This window comes from Glycine soja, chromosome 19 (genome assembly GCF_004193775.1).
Source record: "Glycine soja cultivar W05 chromosome 19, ASM419377v2, whole genome shotgun sequence".
Lineage (NCBI taxonomy): Eukaryota > Viridiplantae > Streptophyta > Magnoliopsida > Fabales > Fabaceae > Glycine > Glycine soja.
Genome location: NC_041020.1, coordinates 43,752,603 through 43,771,124, shown reverse-complemented (window position 1 = coordinate 43,771,124; position 18,522 = coordinate 43,752,603). Strand labels below are relative to the sequence as shown.

At 31.8% G+C, this 18,522-nt stretch overlaps 2 protein-coding genes and 1 pseudogene across 2 annotated transcripts; all 3 read right to left on the bottom strand.

The window, feature by feature from the left end:
- Positions 1-552: 552 nt before the first annotated feature.
- On the bottom strand, positions 553-2,497 carry LOC114399688 (annotated as a pseudogene).
- Positions 2,498-4,692: 2,195 nt separating this feature from the next.
- Positions 4,693-7,616, bottom strand: LOC114400612 (cell number regulator 8-like). Its single transcript, XM_028363141.1, has 3 exons — positions 7,212-7,616; positions 6,351-6,553; positions 4,693-5,176 (listed from the first exon to the last, which is right to left on the bottom strand). The coding sequence occupies exons 1-3, from the start codon at positions 7,453-7,455 to the stop codon at positions 4,937-4,939; spliced, it is 687 nt and encodes a 228-aa protein (XP_028218942.1). The 5' UTR covers positions 7,456-7,616; the 3' UTR covers positions 4,693-4,936.
- Positions 7,617-12,460: 4,844 nt separating this feature from the next.
- On the bottom strand, positions 12,461-14,738 carry LOC114398860. The gene is made up of 2 exons (XM_028360975.1): positions 13,950-14,738; positions 12,461-12,499 (listed from the first exon to the last, which is right to left on the bottom strand). Exons 1-2 carry the CDS (start codon positions 14,736-14,738, stop codon positions 12,461-12,463), a joined length of 828 nt encoding a protein of 275 aa, XP_028216776.1.
- Between the last annotated feature and the right edge of the window lie 3,784 nt (positions 14,739-18,522).

Below are 18,522 nucleotides of genomic sequence, written 5' to 3'. Positions count from 1 at the left end.
TAGAGTGTGTTAATAAAGAAGAGCAATAGAGATTGTATTGCCAATACTTCTATTAAATATATAGAGACCAAGTACAAAGGAAGATTACTTTCCTTTAAATTAAGATAGAATTGTGGTCTCTTATCTATATTTTAATTTTTAATTTGATCTTTTAAGTTTAAAATTTTGATTCAATAAAGTTTCTTGGTTATTTTTATAAGTTGATAAAAAAAAACACATTTTTTTATAAGTTAACATTTGTTTATGAATACTTTTTTTATTCAGTGTATTGGTATTAAATTCTTTAATTTGTTGAGATAAAATTTGTTCTTCTTCATCTACTGAGAAACTTTATTTAATGTTATATTTCTCCTTGAAATGAAAAATATATTTCAATTTTTTTTACAAAAAATGGACATTTATCACCATTTATTTATAATTTTTTCTGCTTTTATTTTTATTTTATTTTGTTAGAAATTTGAGAATAAGAATTCAATATTAATATATCGTGATAAATAATAAAAATAATTAGTAAAATAAATATATTAAAAAAATAATTCTATACAAAAAAAATCTTCTAAATATATTTTTTTTATAAAAAGATTAATTGCTACATTTGATTCCAAGTTTTAAGTATTTATTACATTTCACGTACATGCTTTTTTTTTTTCCTTTCTACACAATCAAATAAGAAGAAAAAAAAATTAACTTTCTTTTCATTTTCTCTCCTACCAAAAAATCATCTTAGTTTTCAATCTTTCTCTTTCTTTTTCCTTTCACTTTTCTCTCCCAAACTAAGCATAACCTTAAATTAAACCACTAATTCTCCTGAGATTGATGACCACAGCCGGTACATGTATAGAAAGTAGTTTGCCCTTCGTCTGCTGATCTCATCTGAAATTGGAATGATTAAAATAAATAAATTTAGACGGTTAAATAAGAGCTTCAAATTGAATTGGCAAATCTACATTAAAGATACCTGTCTAGTATAATAGGTAGCTTCCCCATGGCCACATTTTCCACATTTCTTGCAAACCTGTCAAAAAACAATAACATTTAAACATACAAAAATCTGCTAAAAAAACTACTAAGTATTGCAGGATGCATCACCTAAGAATATTCCATCACCGTATGTTCCTCAATTATTTCCATTCCAAGCTCTTTTCTGATATCCTGCCAAGCACAGGATAACATAAGGAACAATTGTCAATACTCAACATAAAATGAAATATGTTCATGGTTACGATGAAATCACAAATTTGGCTTATTAAAGTACTCTAACTAGTTCATATGATAGCAACTAGAATCTGTCAATAGACTCAAGCCGGTCACCTAAGCTGTTACAACTAGTAAGTATAAATGTATTTGGTATCCTATTTGCACGATATTAATTAACTTATCAGAAATATTCAGAAACAAAACACACTCAAATTTTAAGTTCTCCCGCTTGACTTTTTGTCACATTTTCTCATTCCGCTCTGCTTTCTACCATTGCTACATTGATATTAAAATTCTAAACCGAGGTCCAAATTTCAAAATGGCTAAACTACTCAAACTCCCATAAGGGGGGTCTTTTCACCAATTCCCACCTGGACAGAGAGTAAGTGCGTGTTTGGATTGGCTTTGATTATGCACATTCAACTATGAATTGGCGTCAACTCTTCAAAGAGGACACAGAAGCTACTTGAAAATACATCAAAGTACCGCATATCTTCTCCTTTCGATGCATAACCAAACAGGCATTAAATCAAGGTAGGTATAAGAGCATGTACGAAAACAATTGTTTCTAAGGAAACAATCTCTTATATTCCAAAAACTCTCTCAGGAAGTTGGCAAGTGATTCTATATTCAAAATGAACCAAACTAAACACACACTTAAAAGCTATCAGTTTATCATGGATTTGTGATTCATGTGTCAAAGTCATAGTTGAAGTAGGCATATTCATTTTTTCTTTGAAAAAACATGAAAAATTGAACATATACCCCTACCCAATTATCAACTCACCAGACCATACATAAGCACATGAAACAGAACAGTGTTATATAAACCATACTAATAATGCATCATCATAAATATTAGGTGACAGAAATAAAGCATACCTCATCATGAATTGTGAAACTTATTTCCTTATCACAAACATCTGAAGACAAAGATATTCCGTTAAGACATAAAACATCAATAGAAGAAACTTATATTTATGTACCCATACATAATATTAAAGTAAATAACAGTAAATATGAAAGCCCGTTCTCTAATAAAAAGAAAATAAATGCGAATTAATTTGAGAATAAGAAGAGGGTTTGACCTTGCATGTCTCGGTGAGTTTTGCACAGTGGGCATTGTGCGTACTCAGTGGAAGGGACAGTGAGCAATGTCCCACACAAATGACAGAACAAGAAATCAAGCCGAGAAGAAGCCATCGATTTTCTGGTTAAAACGCACAATTTAGTGTGTACTGTGTAGTGCAGGAGAAGAAACACCAAAAACCCTAACACTAGCGTGAAGAAGGAAGAAGCATCTTTTCTTTTCACTAATGGGCCTAATAACCAACAGCTTGTAAATGGGCTAGTCCGGTCCTACCCCATGGGAGTTGCTAGGTGCACCCTGATACATTGCTAATACACTCAGCAATTATATGAATGGGTAAAATTGTCCTTGTTTAAAAAATGTGAGTACCTTCATACGGAGGAACCTTCTTCCGTATGAACTTATGGAAGAAGGTTCTTCTGTAGGTTCATAAGGAAGAACCTTCTTCCGTAAGGTTTTTTTTAAAATTATTTGTGACAAATTAATTTAATGCATTAAATATTTTTTATTTAATTCGGATTACTATTACAAAATTTAATGCATATTTAATTTGGGTTACTATTACAAAATAAAAAATATTTATTTAATATGTATTAAATTTTGTAAGTAAAAAAAATTGGTGATAGTAAATATTATTTATTTTTTAAAAATATACGAATTAAATAATTCGTATGATTTATATCAAAATTAATTGTCACAAAATTTATTATTTAAATTTACATGCGCATTAAATATGCATTAGAAATTTTAGTGTTATGTATAGTAATATTATTTATTTTATAACATAATTGACTGATTATCTTAGTTGGTTAGAGCGTTGTGCTAATAACCTGTATATTTTTTTAATCCGTATATTTTTTTTAAAATAAAAAATATTTACTATCACAAATTTTTTTTACTATTACAAAATTTAATATATATTAAATAAATATTTTTTATTTTGTAATAATAACCCGAATTAAATATGCACTAAATTTTATAATAGTAATCCGAATTAAATAAAAAATATTTAATGCATATTTAATTCGGGTTACTATTACAAAAATATTTAATGCATTAAATTTTGTAATAGTAACCCAAATTAAATATGCATTAAATTTTGTAATAATAACCCGAATAAAATAAAAGATATTTAATTCATTAAATTAATTTGTTACAAATAATTTGCAAAAAAAAAAAAAAACCTTACAGAAGAATGTTCTTTCGTATGAAGATTTTCTTCATACGGAAGAACTTTCTTCCATATGAAGAAAATCTTCCTACGAAAGAACTTTCTTTTGTAGAAACTTACAAAAGAACTTTTTTTGTAAATTTTTACAAAAGAACCTTTTTCCGTATGAAGAAAATCTTCACACAGAAGAAGTTCTTCCGTATAAACCTACGAAAGAATCTTCTTCCATAAGTTCATACGGAAGAAGGTTCTTCCGCATGAAGGTACTCGCTTTTTAAAACAAGAACAATTTTATCTATTCACATAATTGTTGGGTGCACCAGCAATGTTGTTGGATGCATCTAACAACTCCCCTACCCCATATAGGTGAGGGCTAAAAAGTCACTCTAATATTTTTGCTGAACTAACTTGACCTCAGAATAAAAATAACTAACTTTACCTAAACAAATTAAAGTCTAGCCAAATTTGCTTTTAGTTTCAAAGGTAATCAATCAGTAAAACTCACAAGATTCCACCTCAATGTGATAATGACAAAAAAAAACACATTTTTTTTCTGTTATCTTCTATTTCTTTTAGTCTCATTTTTTTTATCAATCTAAACAACACATTTTTGCCACAATCTTCTATTTTTATACTTTTTTTCTTTATTTGGCTTTTAATCTGAAAAAAGCATTAGTAATTAAAGTGTTGTCGATCCATTCATAATTTCCATATGATATATATATATATATATATATATATATATATATATATATATATATATATATATATATATATATATATATATTCATGAAACAAGTTATACTCAATTTTTTGGTGAGATTCTTAATAGTTAAACTCATTTTAGAAGACGATTGATCAAATATTCAAAATTGAGTCGATATATACCTACTTAGAGTAATAAAAAGTTTCTAACACTTATTATTCATGATATTCAAACACGAGATATTACAACGAAAATCAAGCTAAATCATGATTGTTCTCAATAATTAGTGATAAAATGTCATAGCCACCAATAGAGTTCGCTAATGTTTCGTTAAGAACAAAAGCAGGAAAGGAGTTAGGAGAAAACATAAGAGACCATCAAGTAATGACTGTTACTTTTTAGCTGCCTAATTTTACAAGAAAATTCCATTTCTATTTATCTATTAATTTAAAAATTCAAGATAGTATTAATTACAAAATTTCCATAAATGAAAGATAAATAACAATGTAAGTTATATAAGGAATGTAATTACGCATAGACACTAGGAAAAAAATTTCTCCCAAATCATTCCAATCTATATATGATACAAAACAGTAGGGAAGCAAACAGAAATTACGATGATGTTTCATGTTCTCATAATAAAAATAAAATAAAAAATACAGGACCCTCTTTTGATAAAGTCATAACACGGTTCAACAACATCAAATTATATAGAGACAAGGCAACAGTAATATACGCATGAATAGCACTTCCAAGATGAAGGATGAAATTTTCAAGCCTCACGTCCCATGGTCTGCTCTCCTGGGGGAATCATAACCAGTACTGGTTGAGCATTAAAGCCAGGATGAGGTAACCTGCGACGGAGCTCACGACCTTCTTGACAAAGAGCACATACATGACAGAAGACATGAGTTGCCAAGTCACATGTTGACTCACACTGTTCACGCTGCACCTCATCTTCCAAAATGCTTCCGCAGCATCCGCATGATCTATTAAGTGCTTCGCAACTTCCCTGAATCCCAAGGACAATAAATAATTTATACAAAGATTTGTTTTTTTTTTCATAACATAGGAATGTGATTTTTGTGTTTGAGGTAGTGACAGATTATAAGCAAAGGCAAATCTCACTTACACTTACGCAGGCTTTTCATTTACGAAGCATGGCATCATATATGAAATACTAGAAGACACCAAGTAATTTTAAGCAATACAAAGTCTACATACAAAACTTCAAACATACCATTTGGTGAGTAACTGACTATCAACTCCCTACAAAATCTACATACAAAATACCGAGGTTGTTCAATTAATCCAACTTACCTACAAATAATAGGACTATTTTCTTGACATACACCTCATTGTACCAAAACTATTTGGACAAGGTGTACAACATGTGACCAAACATATGAAAAAATGATCAACATAACCAAAATTCTCAAATCTACATAAGAATTAGTAGTTTGGTACATTTCTTAAACAGTGATACTGAGTTATATGGATTGATCATCTTATTATACATTAGACGGATGGGAGCCCAAATGTTCCAGCTTGACAGAGTGGACAACCTAATTTGCATGTTGAATCTAGCCTACTTGGGTTGTACTGCATCTGCATGTCTCAAGCTAGTGTTAATTATTTATTGCCAATATATAAAAGAGGTTTAAAGTGCACAGGTTGATCAATTAATAACCATGTCCACCTAACAACATTCTTGGGACCAGGAGAGTCACATTATCCAATATAAAATACTTGTGATATAAACAGGATGAGATCACACAGAAAAAAGTATATAATCGCTGGTGTCAGTGTGATATTAGCAGCAATATAGATGGATTTACAATGGATTACAATACTGAACAGAAGGAAAAAAGATACAGTAGCATAGGGTGTTTGAGATACACCCTCATCTCTCCCATGCACTCCTTGGTCGCTACTTCCTTACCTCCCCCCCTCTCTACTCTTCTCTCATTTTATTTTACTATAGCTTGCTACAAAATTTCCCTCCGATCTCCTCCAATGGCCATGCTGGCAGCTAACTACCCCCAGTCATGCCAATTCCTTTGCTCCATTAGGGCTGTAATTGCCTACAAATCTGCCTTGAATACACCCTCACAAATAGGAGATTTCGTAACACATTATCACTAGAATCTAGATTATAAGGAGCAAAGAATAAAAAAGTAACATACCTCTAAATTGAACCTGCGACGAATAGCAGTACGGCTAGGATAGGAAAACCACGGTGCAAGGCAATTCCAACCAAAGCAGGAATTTCCAATTATATACATTCCAGAATATGGCAAGCAGTGATTGGCAAATGTCCCAGGAGCAGATTCAAGTCTCTCAACATTGCTTCCATACAGCACGCAAGGAGCCACACTCCCAAGAAGACCTAGCCCATGACATCAGTTCAAGTATAAGCAAAGTGAATAAACGTTATATGGATCCAAATTGAAAACACATCAAAGGGAACGGGAGGCTTAAAATCCAGAAGCATTTTTTTTTTAAAATAATAGCACTTTTTTTGTTTTGTTTTTTGTTTCTTCCTGATTAAAATTTAAAAACAACCCGATATATAATAATAACACATGATTTCACCGGTCATATCATAATGGTTTAGGATTAAGGGAAAATTACCATCCAGAATCAACTAAACAAACCACTCATAGTGGGTGCTGATCTTTTCGCAGCTGAATTCATTGAAAGACACAGCATTCATTTTCAAAAAAAAATTATATATAAAAGCTTATACGGAAACAAGTTTCGCCCGGTCAAATGGAAACCTAACACGTGCGATTGAAACATTCATCGGAATCATTCCTAAATTCAAATTTTACGGGATACCATATAGACTCTAATTGATTAGGTTTTTTTTTTTTCGCTCGCGATTCGATTGTACGAGATGAAGAAAACATCGTTCGTTTGACCGCGGAATGAAAAGAGGAAAAAGAATAGAGAATGGAAAAAATAGAGCAGAAGTTAGGTCAAAAGTGATAAAATGCAGAAAAATGTTGAAACGAAATTGGCATGTGAGGGATGGAAGGACTCACAAACTTCGAGATCGCTGCTGCAGAAGTGATCGGTTTGGCCGAGACAGGCGCAGATGGAGGAGTTCCAAGGGGCGCGGCCCATGGGCTGGCCCACGACGCTGCCGTGGCCCAGCGGGAGCCCATCAGCGGTCCATCCGAGAAGAAACTCGGGAGTCTCAGGTGGCGTTGGTGGTTCGGATTTGGGTTGGGACTGGTGGAGAAGAGGACTTGCCTCCTCGTGATTGGGTTGCTTATTATCGGCCATTGAGATTGAAGTGAACGGAACGAAATGGGATCACGGGATTGTGAAGAGAATACAAGAGATGTCGGTGGAGACCGGAGATTCCCCGCGTCGTCGTCTCCTCCTTATAATATTATATCTAACTTTTATTACCACACGTAAATTGTTTATTCTTCTTTTCTCGTTTCCACTCTTTCTACCACGTCAACGCCACGCAAGACGCTACTATTCTTCTCTTCCTTCTTTAATAAGATACCTACACACAACCCTTGGATTCATTCATGCTCATAATTAATGTAGAGTTCTTCCAAGAAAAATATAGAGTTCTTTCTCGTAACTAATGTAAAAAGATTATAAATATTATCACTAAAACTTTTTAAATAGTTATTATAAAACAAATTTAATGATAATATAAAATTGTTTTATATTATATATTATTTTTCTGTTTATTATTCCCATTTTAAAAATATTTTTGATAATTTAGTAAAAGCTAAGATATTACTTCTAAAATTAATTATGAAAATGAATAAAAAAAAAGTTGAAATACATATGATATGACGGGTAGAATTAAAGAACAACAATTTTATTGTTAGTTTTTGACGAAGATGAAGTCATAAAAATGTAACGTAACAAAGTTACGACTCTAAAATGGTAGGGTTAAGCAATAGTCGAGTTTAATTATATTTGAGTTTGCAATGTCCAATTTGAATTAGAGTTATGATCATATTCATATATCTCATTTTGGGTGGATTAGAAAGAAATAAATAGAGATTACAAGGTAAGGAAGAAAAAGAAGGTAGAGAGAAAAAAAAATCGATGGGATATATGAGGGAAAAAAAGGTAGAGAAGATGTGATAAAAAAAAAAGAAATAGATAAATGAAAAAAAAAAAGGTAAAAGTTGGATGAAAGAGAAAATGGAAATATGAGAAGTATTTTCCTTCAAAATAAACCAACATCCAACGAAGGAGTGCGTTTTTCCATTGTCTACTGGTTTATTTGGAAAGCGAGATATGTGGAAGTGTTCAGCATCAATGCTTGGACGACTTGATTCTCTTTAAATCAGAATCAAAGCTTGCATGAAGTGCTTCTCAATACATCTTTGGTTCGGATTTATCATCAGCGTCAAATCCTAGTGCTTCGGATTCCTCTGAGTTCTAATAGTTTCATACTTCCATTGGCAATCCAAGCCTTTCGGCATTTGGTGGGATAATTCGTTATAGTCTTGGTAGATGGTTCAGTGGATAATTTGGTTCATGTTGTTTCACAGCTCCGCTCCATGCAAAAATGTTTGGCATTTACAATGGTTTGCAAATTGCTTGGCAGCAAGGAATCAAAATATATACGTGAATCTGATTCTCAGTTAGCAATTGATCTCATTCTTGGAACTGCTAATCATTTCCATCTTTATAGTTCTTTGATCATGAAGATTAAACAATTCCAGCGTGTGTTCAGGGAAGGTAACAAGATTGTTGATTGGCTTGCAAAAGAGGATTCTACTTCTCAGGATAATTTAACTATTTTGAATCAGTGCCCTAGTTCCTTTTATGTTATTTACCTTGCGGATATAATGAGACACTCCTCCTTGAGGTCCTAGCTTTGTTTTGTTGTTTATTTTCTTGTCTGTATTTTTCCTAGCATAAAAAAACCATCATCTTACTCTCTTTTTTTATATTAAAAATAAGGCCTAAGCCCAAAGAGATTATATAGGAAGAATAAGTGGGAGATGGACTCCATTCTTGTCTTCTACTCTGCACTAGAGTCCGTCGACGGTGGTGTTGGATGGAGGGACAGCACTCGCGATGCTCATAAAAAAAACATAATCTAAAGAACTATCATGCAGTACCAACATCTTAATTTAAGCCTATTTCCGGTTTGATTACCCTTCAGTTTGGGTGAGTCACAGGTTCGGAGGGCCATGCACTGGGCTGATTAGTTCAATGGGTCTATTGGCATCCCCAACTTACTCTTTTAACCCATAACTTTCAGTTTTTTTTTTAATATGAAAATACCTCTTATGGAAACAAGTTTATGTTGTGTTAATTCTTATAAAAAAAATTAACATAACAGAAACTTGTTTTTTTTTGTGTTAGTATGTAAATTCAAAATACACAATCGAAATAATTTTAGTCATGTTAATTCTTTTGAAAGAAAAAAGTTGTTAATTTTTTTATAAAAAAAATTAACACAATAAATACATGCTTTCTGTTATTTTATATTTCATAAACGAAAACATGTTCCCGTCAATCTAATTAACAAAAGAATATTTTTATCTTTTCACACTGGTTAGGAGATTTGGATGGTAACTTTGTAGTGTAGCATAGCACTTTTAACAATTTTAAATTTTAAAATATTCAAAGTAGGTCATGGTTATAGAATTGGGACATTAAAAGTTTTAGGGAAATGCCTTGAGTATCCAAAGTTTTGGTACATCCAGCCGTTTCCCAAAATGTCAAAACTGCCCTTATAGGCACTTTAGGTTATAAATAGCATCTTGTTTTTTTTTTTTTGCTTTGTTAAGGATACACAATAAAGTTGGTGGTTGTTTAGTATATTTTAAATAATATTACCAAATCAATATTTATAAAATTATTAAAATTATTGCTAACATATAAAAAAAATTAATTTCTATAACATGTTAAAAAGTAAACAAAATTTTAAAATTATTTTTTTTAAAAAAAAGTTCATACGAATTTAATGATTGGTATGAGTCATATAAATTGTCAATCCATATGACTCATAGATCAACAATCCGTATGAGTTTTTTTTATAAAAAAAATATTTTTAAATTTTTAATTATTTTTTTAAAAAAATAAATAAATAATTTAAAATTAAATGAGTTATACAGATTGTCAACCATATTTAACAAAAAAGTAAAGATATTTTAGTTTGGCAAAAACACAAAAGGGAACACTTTTATAAATTATTTACCAAAAAAAGACTCTTTTGCAAGACATGGCACGAGGGAGCAGCAGGGTAGTGTCCTTGACGCGGGCGCGTATGGTAGTGCCCTGCCACTAGGCGCCACTGACGCCCCTGCTGCAAGCGCGACCCCAAGCGCGTCCCTCCCCCACCCCCTCCAGCCCAAGGGCGGTCCCCCCACCCCCTCCTGGTCCCCCCACCCCACTGCATGTCAAACACTGGGTGTCCAAAACCAACTCCCAAAGTTTTAATTCCAATGCTCCAAAAGCCTAATTATATCTATATTTTAATGAACTATAAATTTAGAATCTCATGCTCTGGTTGCTTGTTAGTGGCGATATTTTATTTTATTGTTCAGTTCACAGGTTGAAAATTAATTGGTACTCAAGATCATCACTGAAGTCATTCTATAGGGTGAATAAGGCTTTTTCTTAATGATACAATTTGAATTTGTCTGGAAAAACATTTCTAGAAGTATTTTTAGGGGAAAAAAACAAAAAAAAAAAAAACCGAAATATTGTCTCTGTAAGCTAAAAATGAAAAAGTTTCACCACACATAAAATAGAAATTGAATCAAGACATTTTGTTCTGAAATGAAATTTCCATTATCCACAGTAACTCACATTGGCAGTTTCTTTGTATTTTTTTCCTTGGCGTTTTGATCAGCTGATCGCAGGTGCTGGAAGGTTTTGGATATTATTAAGTGGTCCCAAAACCGATATTGGTACAGACCCTTCTGGGACCAATCTCCTTGATCATGACATATCTTTTTGACAATATATGCAAATACAATCTTCCAATACCTTTCCAAAAATCTGTGAAGTTGCAATTCACTGTGCCCATTACACTTATAACCATAGTACAACCTTGCTGAACATTTGAGAGTTGTACAACAATTGCTTTCAGGAAGAATTTAAACTCAAATGCTAAGAATGAAATAAAAGGGTCAACATGAATTAAATAAAAGTTGCACTTTAAAGCAAATAGTTATAGCTTCTGAAAAACAATCCTCGTATACTCTAAATATCTTAAATCAGGTGAAGGCCGTTCCTAGCTAGATGGGGTCGTGGCATCGTGGGGTATGGCCGTATGGGGATAAGGTATTCAAATGTAATTACTCAGCGATTCTCTAGATTTTTTTTATTTTCTTTATTTATCACTTATCTTAATTCCCTTTTTTTTCTTTTTATCTCATAATAATTTTTGTAAGAATTTGTTATATAAGTAGCATTTCTCAAGTTATTACCCTTTATTTTAGTTCCTTAACCCTTATATGCTCGTGCGTAATCAATAAACGGTTGCTTATTTTCCATTTTACCTTTGAAATTTCGGCCTACGCGTTAAAGAAAAGAATATATGTTGATTTTTGCACATTATATTTCTTGACGTCCAAAAGAAAAACTATCCTAATTTCATAATTTTATCGGAGAAAATAACATCTTATATGCATATCTCTCACTCAGTGTAAGATAACAATACGTGAGGGGAAAAAATTTAATTTGAATGTCCACATCTTTGAAGGGAACATGAATGATGACATATTTCATATCTAGCCATTCATTTTTATTTTTATTTTAAGAAATGCAACATCATGAATACGGATCAAGGCCACAAAACACATCATAGACAAGCTTCAACGAAAATAAATGATCAAGGTTAGAATGTACATCGACTGTTGGGGTTAGATTTATATAAGAAAATTTAAACTTATAAAATTTTAAAATACTCGAATTTATATTTTAAATTTATTCGGATGTGATAAGGTACAATTGTATGATTATTGTTTTGTAAATCATTATATTTTAGTTATTAGAATGAATTTTGCAATTGTAATATTCTTATCAGGGATGTTAATGGCTTTGAAAAATTAAAGGTTTTCAACAATAAAGAAGGGGAAAATATGCTTTTCATTTTTTATTTCTTTAAAAAGTGCCATGTGAACTTTAGAGCGGTCGTTAACAAGACTTGATTAATAATCAAATCCACAAATTTTAGCCCAATAAATAGTTTTGCTAACAATAAAAATTAAATCAGTAAATTTAGTTTTGAATCTATGGCTTGCTTCATCAAATTCGTTGCCCAACTTTTCCAGTTTTCCTTTTTTTGTTTTCAAAGATTCAACTTTCCCGTGAGGTGCAGTGCCTGAATCTAAGGGGAAAAGTAATTAAAACAAGAGAGCGAATTACAACAAGGCTTCGTTAGGTTCAATATTCCGTTAACTATGCCATCATAATACTAGAAATTAACGAGATTTAATGCAGTAACAACAGAAGCAGGGACAAAGATGGACCACTCGTTCTCAACTAATAATTATCAAGTTTGCTGTCACTTCATCTTATTATAAATGCTATTCCGAAGTGTCACATGCCATTAACAAACGGAAAAATTCAACAATTCAAGCAGAGCAGAGACCATGTGTGAATTTTTTTATGGCCAAAAAACATAAATAAAATTGATATTTTTTTCAGAATTAAAATAAGGAAACACAACTATCGGTACTAGAGTTGAAGTGGTTGCGTTTTTTTTTTATATTTATAATCACCATAATTAAGTTTTGATTAAGTGGTCATTTTATTAGTATTATTTCTAGCACTTTTTAATAAATACTACAGGTGTTTATAAATATTTTTAACCAAAATAATCGTAACGCACATCTCAAATATGTAATAATTTAAAGTTGATTCTATCTAAATCAAATTTATCCAATTTATAACAAATCAGCAATCGTTAGAGATAGGCAGAGTGCGCTCCGATTGCACATTTCAGTATTTCACGACCATATTTTGAGGAAGAATTCTGGTACTGCTAGTTACCATCTATCCAATAAAATTATGTTCTCTGTGCTTATTAAAAATAAAATAAGTATTAGAAACAAGATGGGATAAAGACTGAGTCCTAAAAATACATACTTTCAATCCAAATTAACTTTTCACCCAATTGGGAAGTTAGTCAGAGCATCCAAAGATACTTAAATAGTTAATTGAACAACTTCAAAATCTTACTCCAAACTAGATGGCAGCTTAAAAAAAATAACTTCAAAATCTTACTCCAAATAATATATGTGCATTCATGCATTCATTAGAATAAATTATCTTAGAAACAAAAGCAAAATTATTAAGCAGAAAATTACGCTTAAATCCCATTTCAACCCGTTATTTTAGAGATTAATTAATGAACTTCGCCAAGTTCGATAATAAGTGAAAGAAACAAAAAACAGCACGTGAAAGCAAATTGCAGAAAGCAGCAAGTTCAGGTTCTTAACATCGTTGGCAGAGAAAAAAGAAATTCAGGCTTCAGGCTTGTGTAGTGTAATGACAAGAAATGCATTAACTACGAGGACAGAAAATAAGTACCTGAAATCACTTCTATACGTTCCCCTCTCTTTCTACTTTCTATTTTCTACACGCTCATACCTTTTTATGTTACCAACGACTAGGTGTCAAAGACTCAAACACATTCAATTCAATTACATATAAAAAAGACTATATTTAAATGAAGAGTAGTAGGAAGGAAGCAAAATATGGAGATAGGTACGAATTAAAAATAATGGGATTAATTAATCAAATTCCAACCTTCTTTTTTTCAACAAATTATTTACCAGAGGGTCAAGTCTGTGTCCGGTTCTCGCCGGTTCCGATTTGCACCTAGTGAGTACAGTAGGACGTAACACAGACTCTGTTTCTGTTTCAACTTCCTCAACCTTTTCTGGTTCGGTGAGTGAAGCAATTTTTTCTGTTAGAAACCCTAATTCGGGTTCCGTTTGGGGTCCCTCGGAAGTGTGTTGTAGTTCCGTTTCTTGGTCCTTGACGGGGGAACTCCAGAACCTACTAGCCAAAGAGGAGGATCTGTACGGAGCGGATCTACAGCGAGTTAAAAGCAGAGCGTTTCTCGGGGGAGTGCTGGAATTGGAAGCAAAATCACTATCCTTATCCACATTGACTCTCTCTTGGAACGGTAATTCCGATTCTTCGTGGGCGTAGAAATTGGGCTCGGACTGGGAGTCTTGTTTGAGCTTGGTGGGCTTTCGACGGAAGAAGGGCCAGTTGGGCCAGAGGGGATTGCAGCGGCAGGGGTTGTTGGGCCTTCGGATCCAGAAGCAGCAGCAGCGGCGGCGGCGGCGGCGGCACCGAGTGGGAGCTAAGTCGGGTTGGGTGGTGGGTTGTTTGGAAGCGCGTTTGACTCGGACCTGGCCCATGCACGTGACCTTGGGGGAAGAGGGTTCCTGGGTGTGGGTTTCGAAGGTGGTGTTTTTCTTTCGTACGAACATAGGGCTTGACCTGGACCTTCTGCTTCTGCTGCCCGCATTGCTTCTGAGAAACCTCATGAGTGGGGGAGGGAACTTGTCTGTGCGACCTGGACTCGAAATGGGTTTCGCAGATAGCTTCATGTTTGTGGACAAGAGAGGAATTTGAGGGAATGTGTTTTTTTTTGTGTGCTGCTAGTGACTTCTTGTGAAACGCAATTGAGATGGGTCTGTCTGGGGAAGCTTGCTTGCTCGCTTTCTGTAAAATGCTTTTCCCATTTTTGTTTTCTTGCGGTGGACTTTTTTAAATTATATTGCATCTTCGCACGGATGGGTGAATCTGCTTTACTGTCAAGATCTTTTTCTTTTTTTTTTCGAGGTCCTCAGCTTCTCTTTGTCCTTCCTCTCGAGGTCGCTTATATTTTTATTTTTTATGATATTCTTATTGCTTTGATTAATAATATTAGATTAAAATATATTTTTATTCTCATAAACTTTATAATATTTAGAATTTGTCCTGAAAAATGTTTAGTATATTTTTTCTCATAAGATTAAAATATGTCTTTTTTTTTACTTGAGACAAGATTTGAACATTTTGAACATAAGTACATTATTTTTTTTACATTAATTATATGTATAATTAGTATAAAAAATATTAGTATAAAAAATATCATATTTATCTTGCATAATTTTTCCATTAGTTATATGTACGATTTTTAGTTACATTTTCCATCGTTATATTTATAATTAGTATAAAAAATATAATATTTACCTATATGATTAATGTAAAAAATTATTATTGTAGGTTTGAATTTACTTGAATTCATGTTAATTCCAAAAAATGATCTAGATGAAAAACATATTAAAAATTTGAGAAAGACGAATTTTAAATATTTTTATTTTTATAAAGATGAAAAACATATTTTAATTTCAATATTAATATATATGATTATATTTTGATTTTTTTAGCTAAAGGCATCTAAAGCTTCTTAACTGATACTCAACTAATCTTCTTCTATCAAATTGGGATAAAATGATATCTTTAATTGTAACTTTAACTTCAAGTACATGACCAAATCTTAAATTTTGGTTAAGAAACTTAAATATTGAATCACTTATATCAGCAACTTTAGTTATATTTTAATTATTTATATTTCCTCTTTAAAAACACAATAATATTATTGAAACGTTACTTTATAAATAACATTTTGTATTATTAGGCAAAATTACATTAATCATATGGCTATAAAAAGTAAAAAACCAATCTTGATTAAAGGCCTCCTCCTTAGCAAGCCATTTTAACCAATGGTTGTCGTTTTGATCTCCCTCAGAGCGTACTTGTTACATTCGTGGTCTGAAAAAAGAATTAAATTAAATATTAAATATATAACATATTCGTGCTATTTTGCAATACAATCATTTTACAGAACTTCCATAACCATGCTCTGTTGCATAAGAACAAAACTGATGTTGGGGTGTTAACTGAGGAAAGTATATGCAAACTTACTATTGTCACTTTTAAAGCATATGTTTGGATTAATTTCTTTTTCTACTTGCGTGTGAGGGGTGTTTGTTCCATGGATTTTTTATTTTATTTTTTAAGTAAAATGATGTTTTAGAAACATAATCTTGGAAATTTAATGTATTATATCCTTCCTTCCGTGAACTGAACTTATCAATACACACAAATATAATTTCTTGTTGAGAGCAGTCCAATAGACCATAGAGTTGAGATTGGACCAAGCTTCAAAGTTGAGTTTACAAGAAAATAGTGACCTTTCATAGTTGCTCACAAGATACGTCATGCAACTACAATCACTTATCTCCATATTTTGTATATAGTTACAATTTTATTGATTTGCCTATTTCTTGTAATTGAGGAATAGGCATAGTGAATATACAATAGAAAGGTCACTATAATCCCACACCAGTTGTTTGGGGTTATCCCCTTTCCATATAATTTTCTTTTAATTATATATATATATATAGTGAGAGTGTGCAATCTTAGGTAGTTTCCATATAATTTCCTTTTAATTTTTTTTCTTTTAAAAAATATATATAACTTTTTTTTTTCTTTTGTCATGTTACGAGGCAATTATTCTGGACTTGAGACACACGGTTTGCTTTGATAGATGTAGATTGATGGATGAATTATCTTGTAAAGGAAGGATACATACATGGGAGAGTCGGGATCCAGGAAAAAACTAGAAAGTTAGAAGAAAGTAGTAAAAACAGAAGTAACATGGCAAGTGTTTTCAGACAATCCAGTCCACTCAGTCAATGAAAACAAATTTATGATTTGATTGTTTCTTCTGCTTTTTATTTTTTAAGTTGTTTAATTTTGGAGAGGTGTTAGTATTATTGACGGACGAGAAAGCTCTCACAGACTCACACTAATCAGATTCATCATTCATAAAATTATTTAGACATGATCTTTCGTGCTCCCACCTCCTTGGTCAATCTCCCTGTATTATTATGGACGAATAGTAGGGCCAGTTTCCCAAATTTTGTAGTAGGCAGCACAGGATGGGGAAAATTCCTATGCTCAATATGGCCAAAATATCCACAAAATTTAAACTTAAAATTTTATTTAAAAGATTCAAACTAAATCTTTACAAGAAAATATTTTAAATTTTTATTTAAGAAAAGTTTAATTTTTGTGTATTAATAATGTAAAGAATTTTTATACTGTCAATTAATTAAAATTTAGGATAAATATAATGTTTAAATATTTTTTTTATAAAAATCAATAAACTTATCATTTATAATATTTTTATTCAATAATTATATAAAAATTCTTATACATTGTTAATATACAGACTATTTTCTCAAGGAAATATATATTTCTTATTCCCCTCACAAACCTTCAATAATATGAAATAAGGTGGAATGATATTGATAGAAAATCAATACTATCAAATAAGGCGGAATACATTTTCCCATGAAAATGATAAATATTCTTATAAGCTATAATTTCTTCAAATTAAATTGATTTTGGTATTGACTCTTGGATGCATGAGTGATTGACCTCACTTTAGTTTATTTAATAATCCTTCTTAAATTTTAAAAATTCCTCAATAAACTATTTTTCTAAATGTGTGAGATTTTTTTTCACGATGATTATTTTGTTTGCTATAGGTTGTACCATGTACGCCAAAAGAAAACAATGCCATTGTGTTATGGACTCATGGGTTGTTTGTTTAAGTTTTTTTTTTTAAAGTAGTTTTGCTTTTTTTAATGTTTTTGTCTAAATAATTAAAAAAACATTTTTTTTAAGAAAACAACTCTTATCTACTTCTTATAAAATTACTTTTTCAATTTTTCTTCTTCTTAAAATTACCTTTTTTAAAAAAAATAAATAAACTGGCCTTGTTCTCCCAAAAATAGTGCTTCTAGAAGTTAGAAGTTGGCAAGTTGTTTTCTTAATAATCAGCCAAAGCCAAAGCCTTCTCAAACGCTATTTCCAACATCGTGGAACCATAGTTTGTCGTGATTTTTCTTATGTTCAATACATGTCCTTTTCATGGAAGACGTCTTAAGAAAAATACATATTCCGTATTTTAGTCCTGCTTCTATTCGGGCATTGCCTCTTTAGATTAAAATACATTCATGGGAATATGAATCTCAAATGTTTTGCAAGCCCTGAGGAGACAACGAATAGCCATCTGCAGCATTTTCTAATCAAAATCATTATCATTTAAGGAAAGGGGACAAAAGGGGTGGTGAAAAGTGCTTGCGAAAATTTGAACAAACATCAGTGATTGTTTATGGGTTGCCATGAATTATTTTTTCTTGTAAGAGAAAAAAACGCAATCCTCTAATGCATGCTGGCCCCAATACCATGGTCTCACGCCTTTCCGTACTGTCTCACAACATAGTGAGTCAACCCAGACTATGTTCAAGATTCCGTTAATAATATTTCTTTACA

What these genes read in the sequence shown, in the direction of transcription:
- LOC114400612 (XM_028363141.1), bottom strand. Translation starts at nt 7,455, where the DNA reads ATGGCCGATAATAAGCAACCCAATCACGAGGAGGCAAGTCCTCTTCTC. An exon ending in CAGCAGCGATCTCGAAGTTT is followed by an intron (nt 6,554 to 7,211) that starts GTGAGTCCTTCC and finishes GTCATGGGCTAG; the next exon opens with GTCTTCTTGGGAGTGTGGCT. An exon ending in GTCGCAGGTTCAATTTAGAG is followed by an intron (nt 5,177 to 6,350) that starts GTATGTTACTTT and finishes CTTGGGATTCAG; the next exon opens with GGAAGTTGCGAAGCACTTAA.
- LOC114398860 (XM_028360975.1), bottom strand. Translation starts at nt 14,738, where the DNA reads ATGAAGCTATCTGCGAAACCCATTTCGAGTCCAGGTCGCACAGACAAG. An exon ending in GACACAGACTTGACCCTCTG is followed by an intron (nt 12,500 to 13,949) that starts GTAAATAATTTG and finishes TTTTCCCCTTAG; the next exon opens with ATTCAGGCACTGCACCTCAC.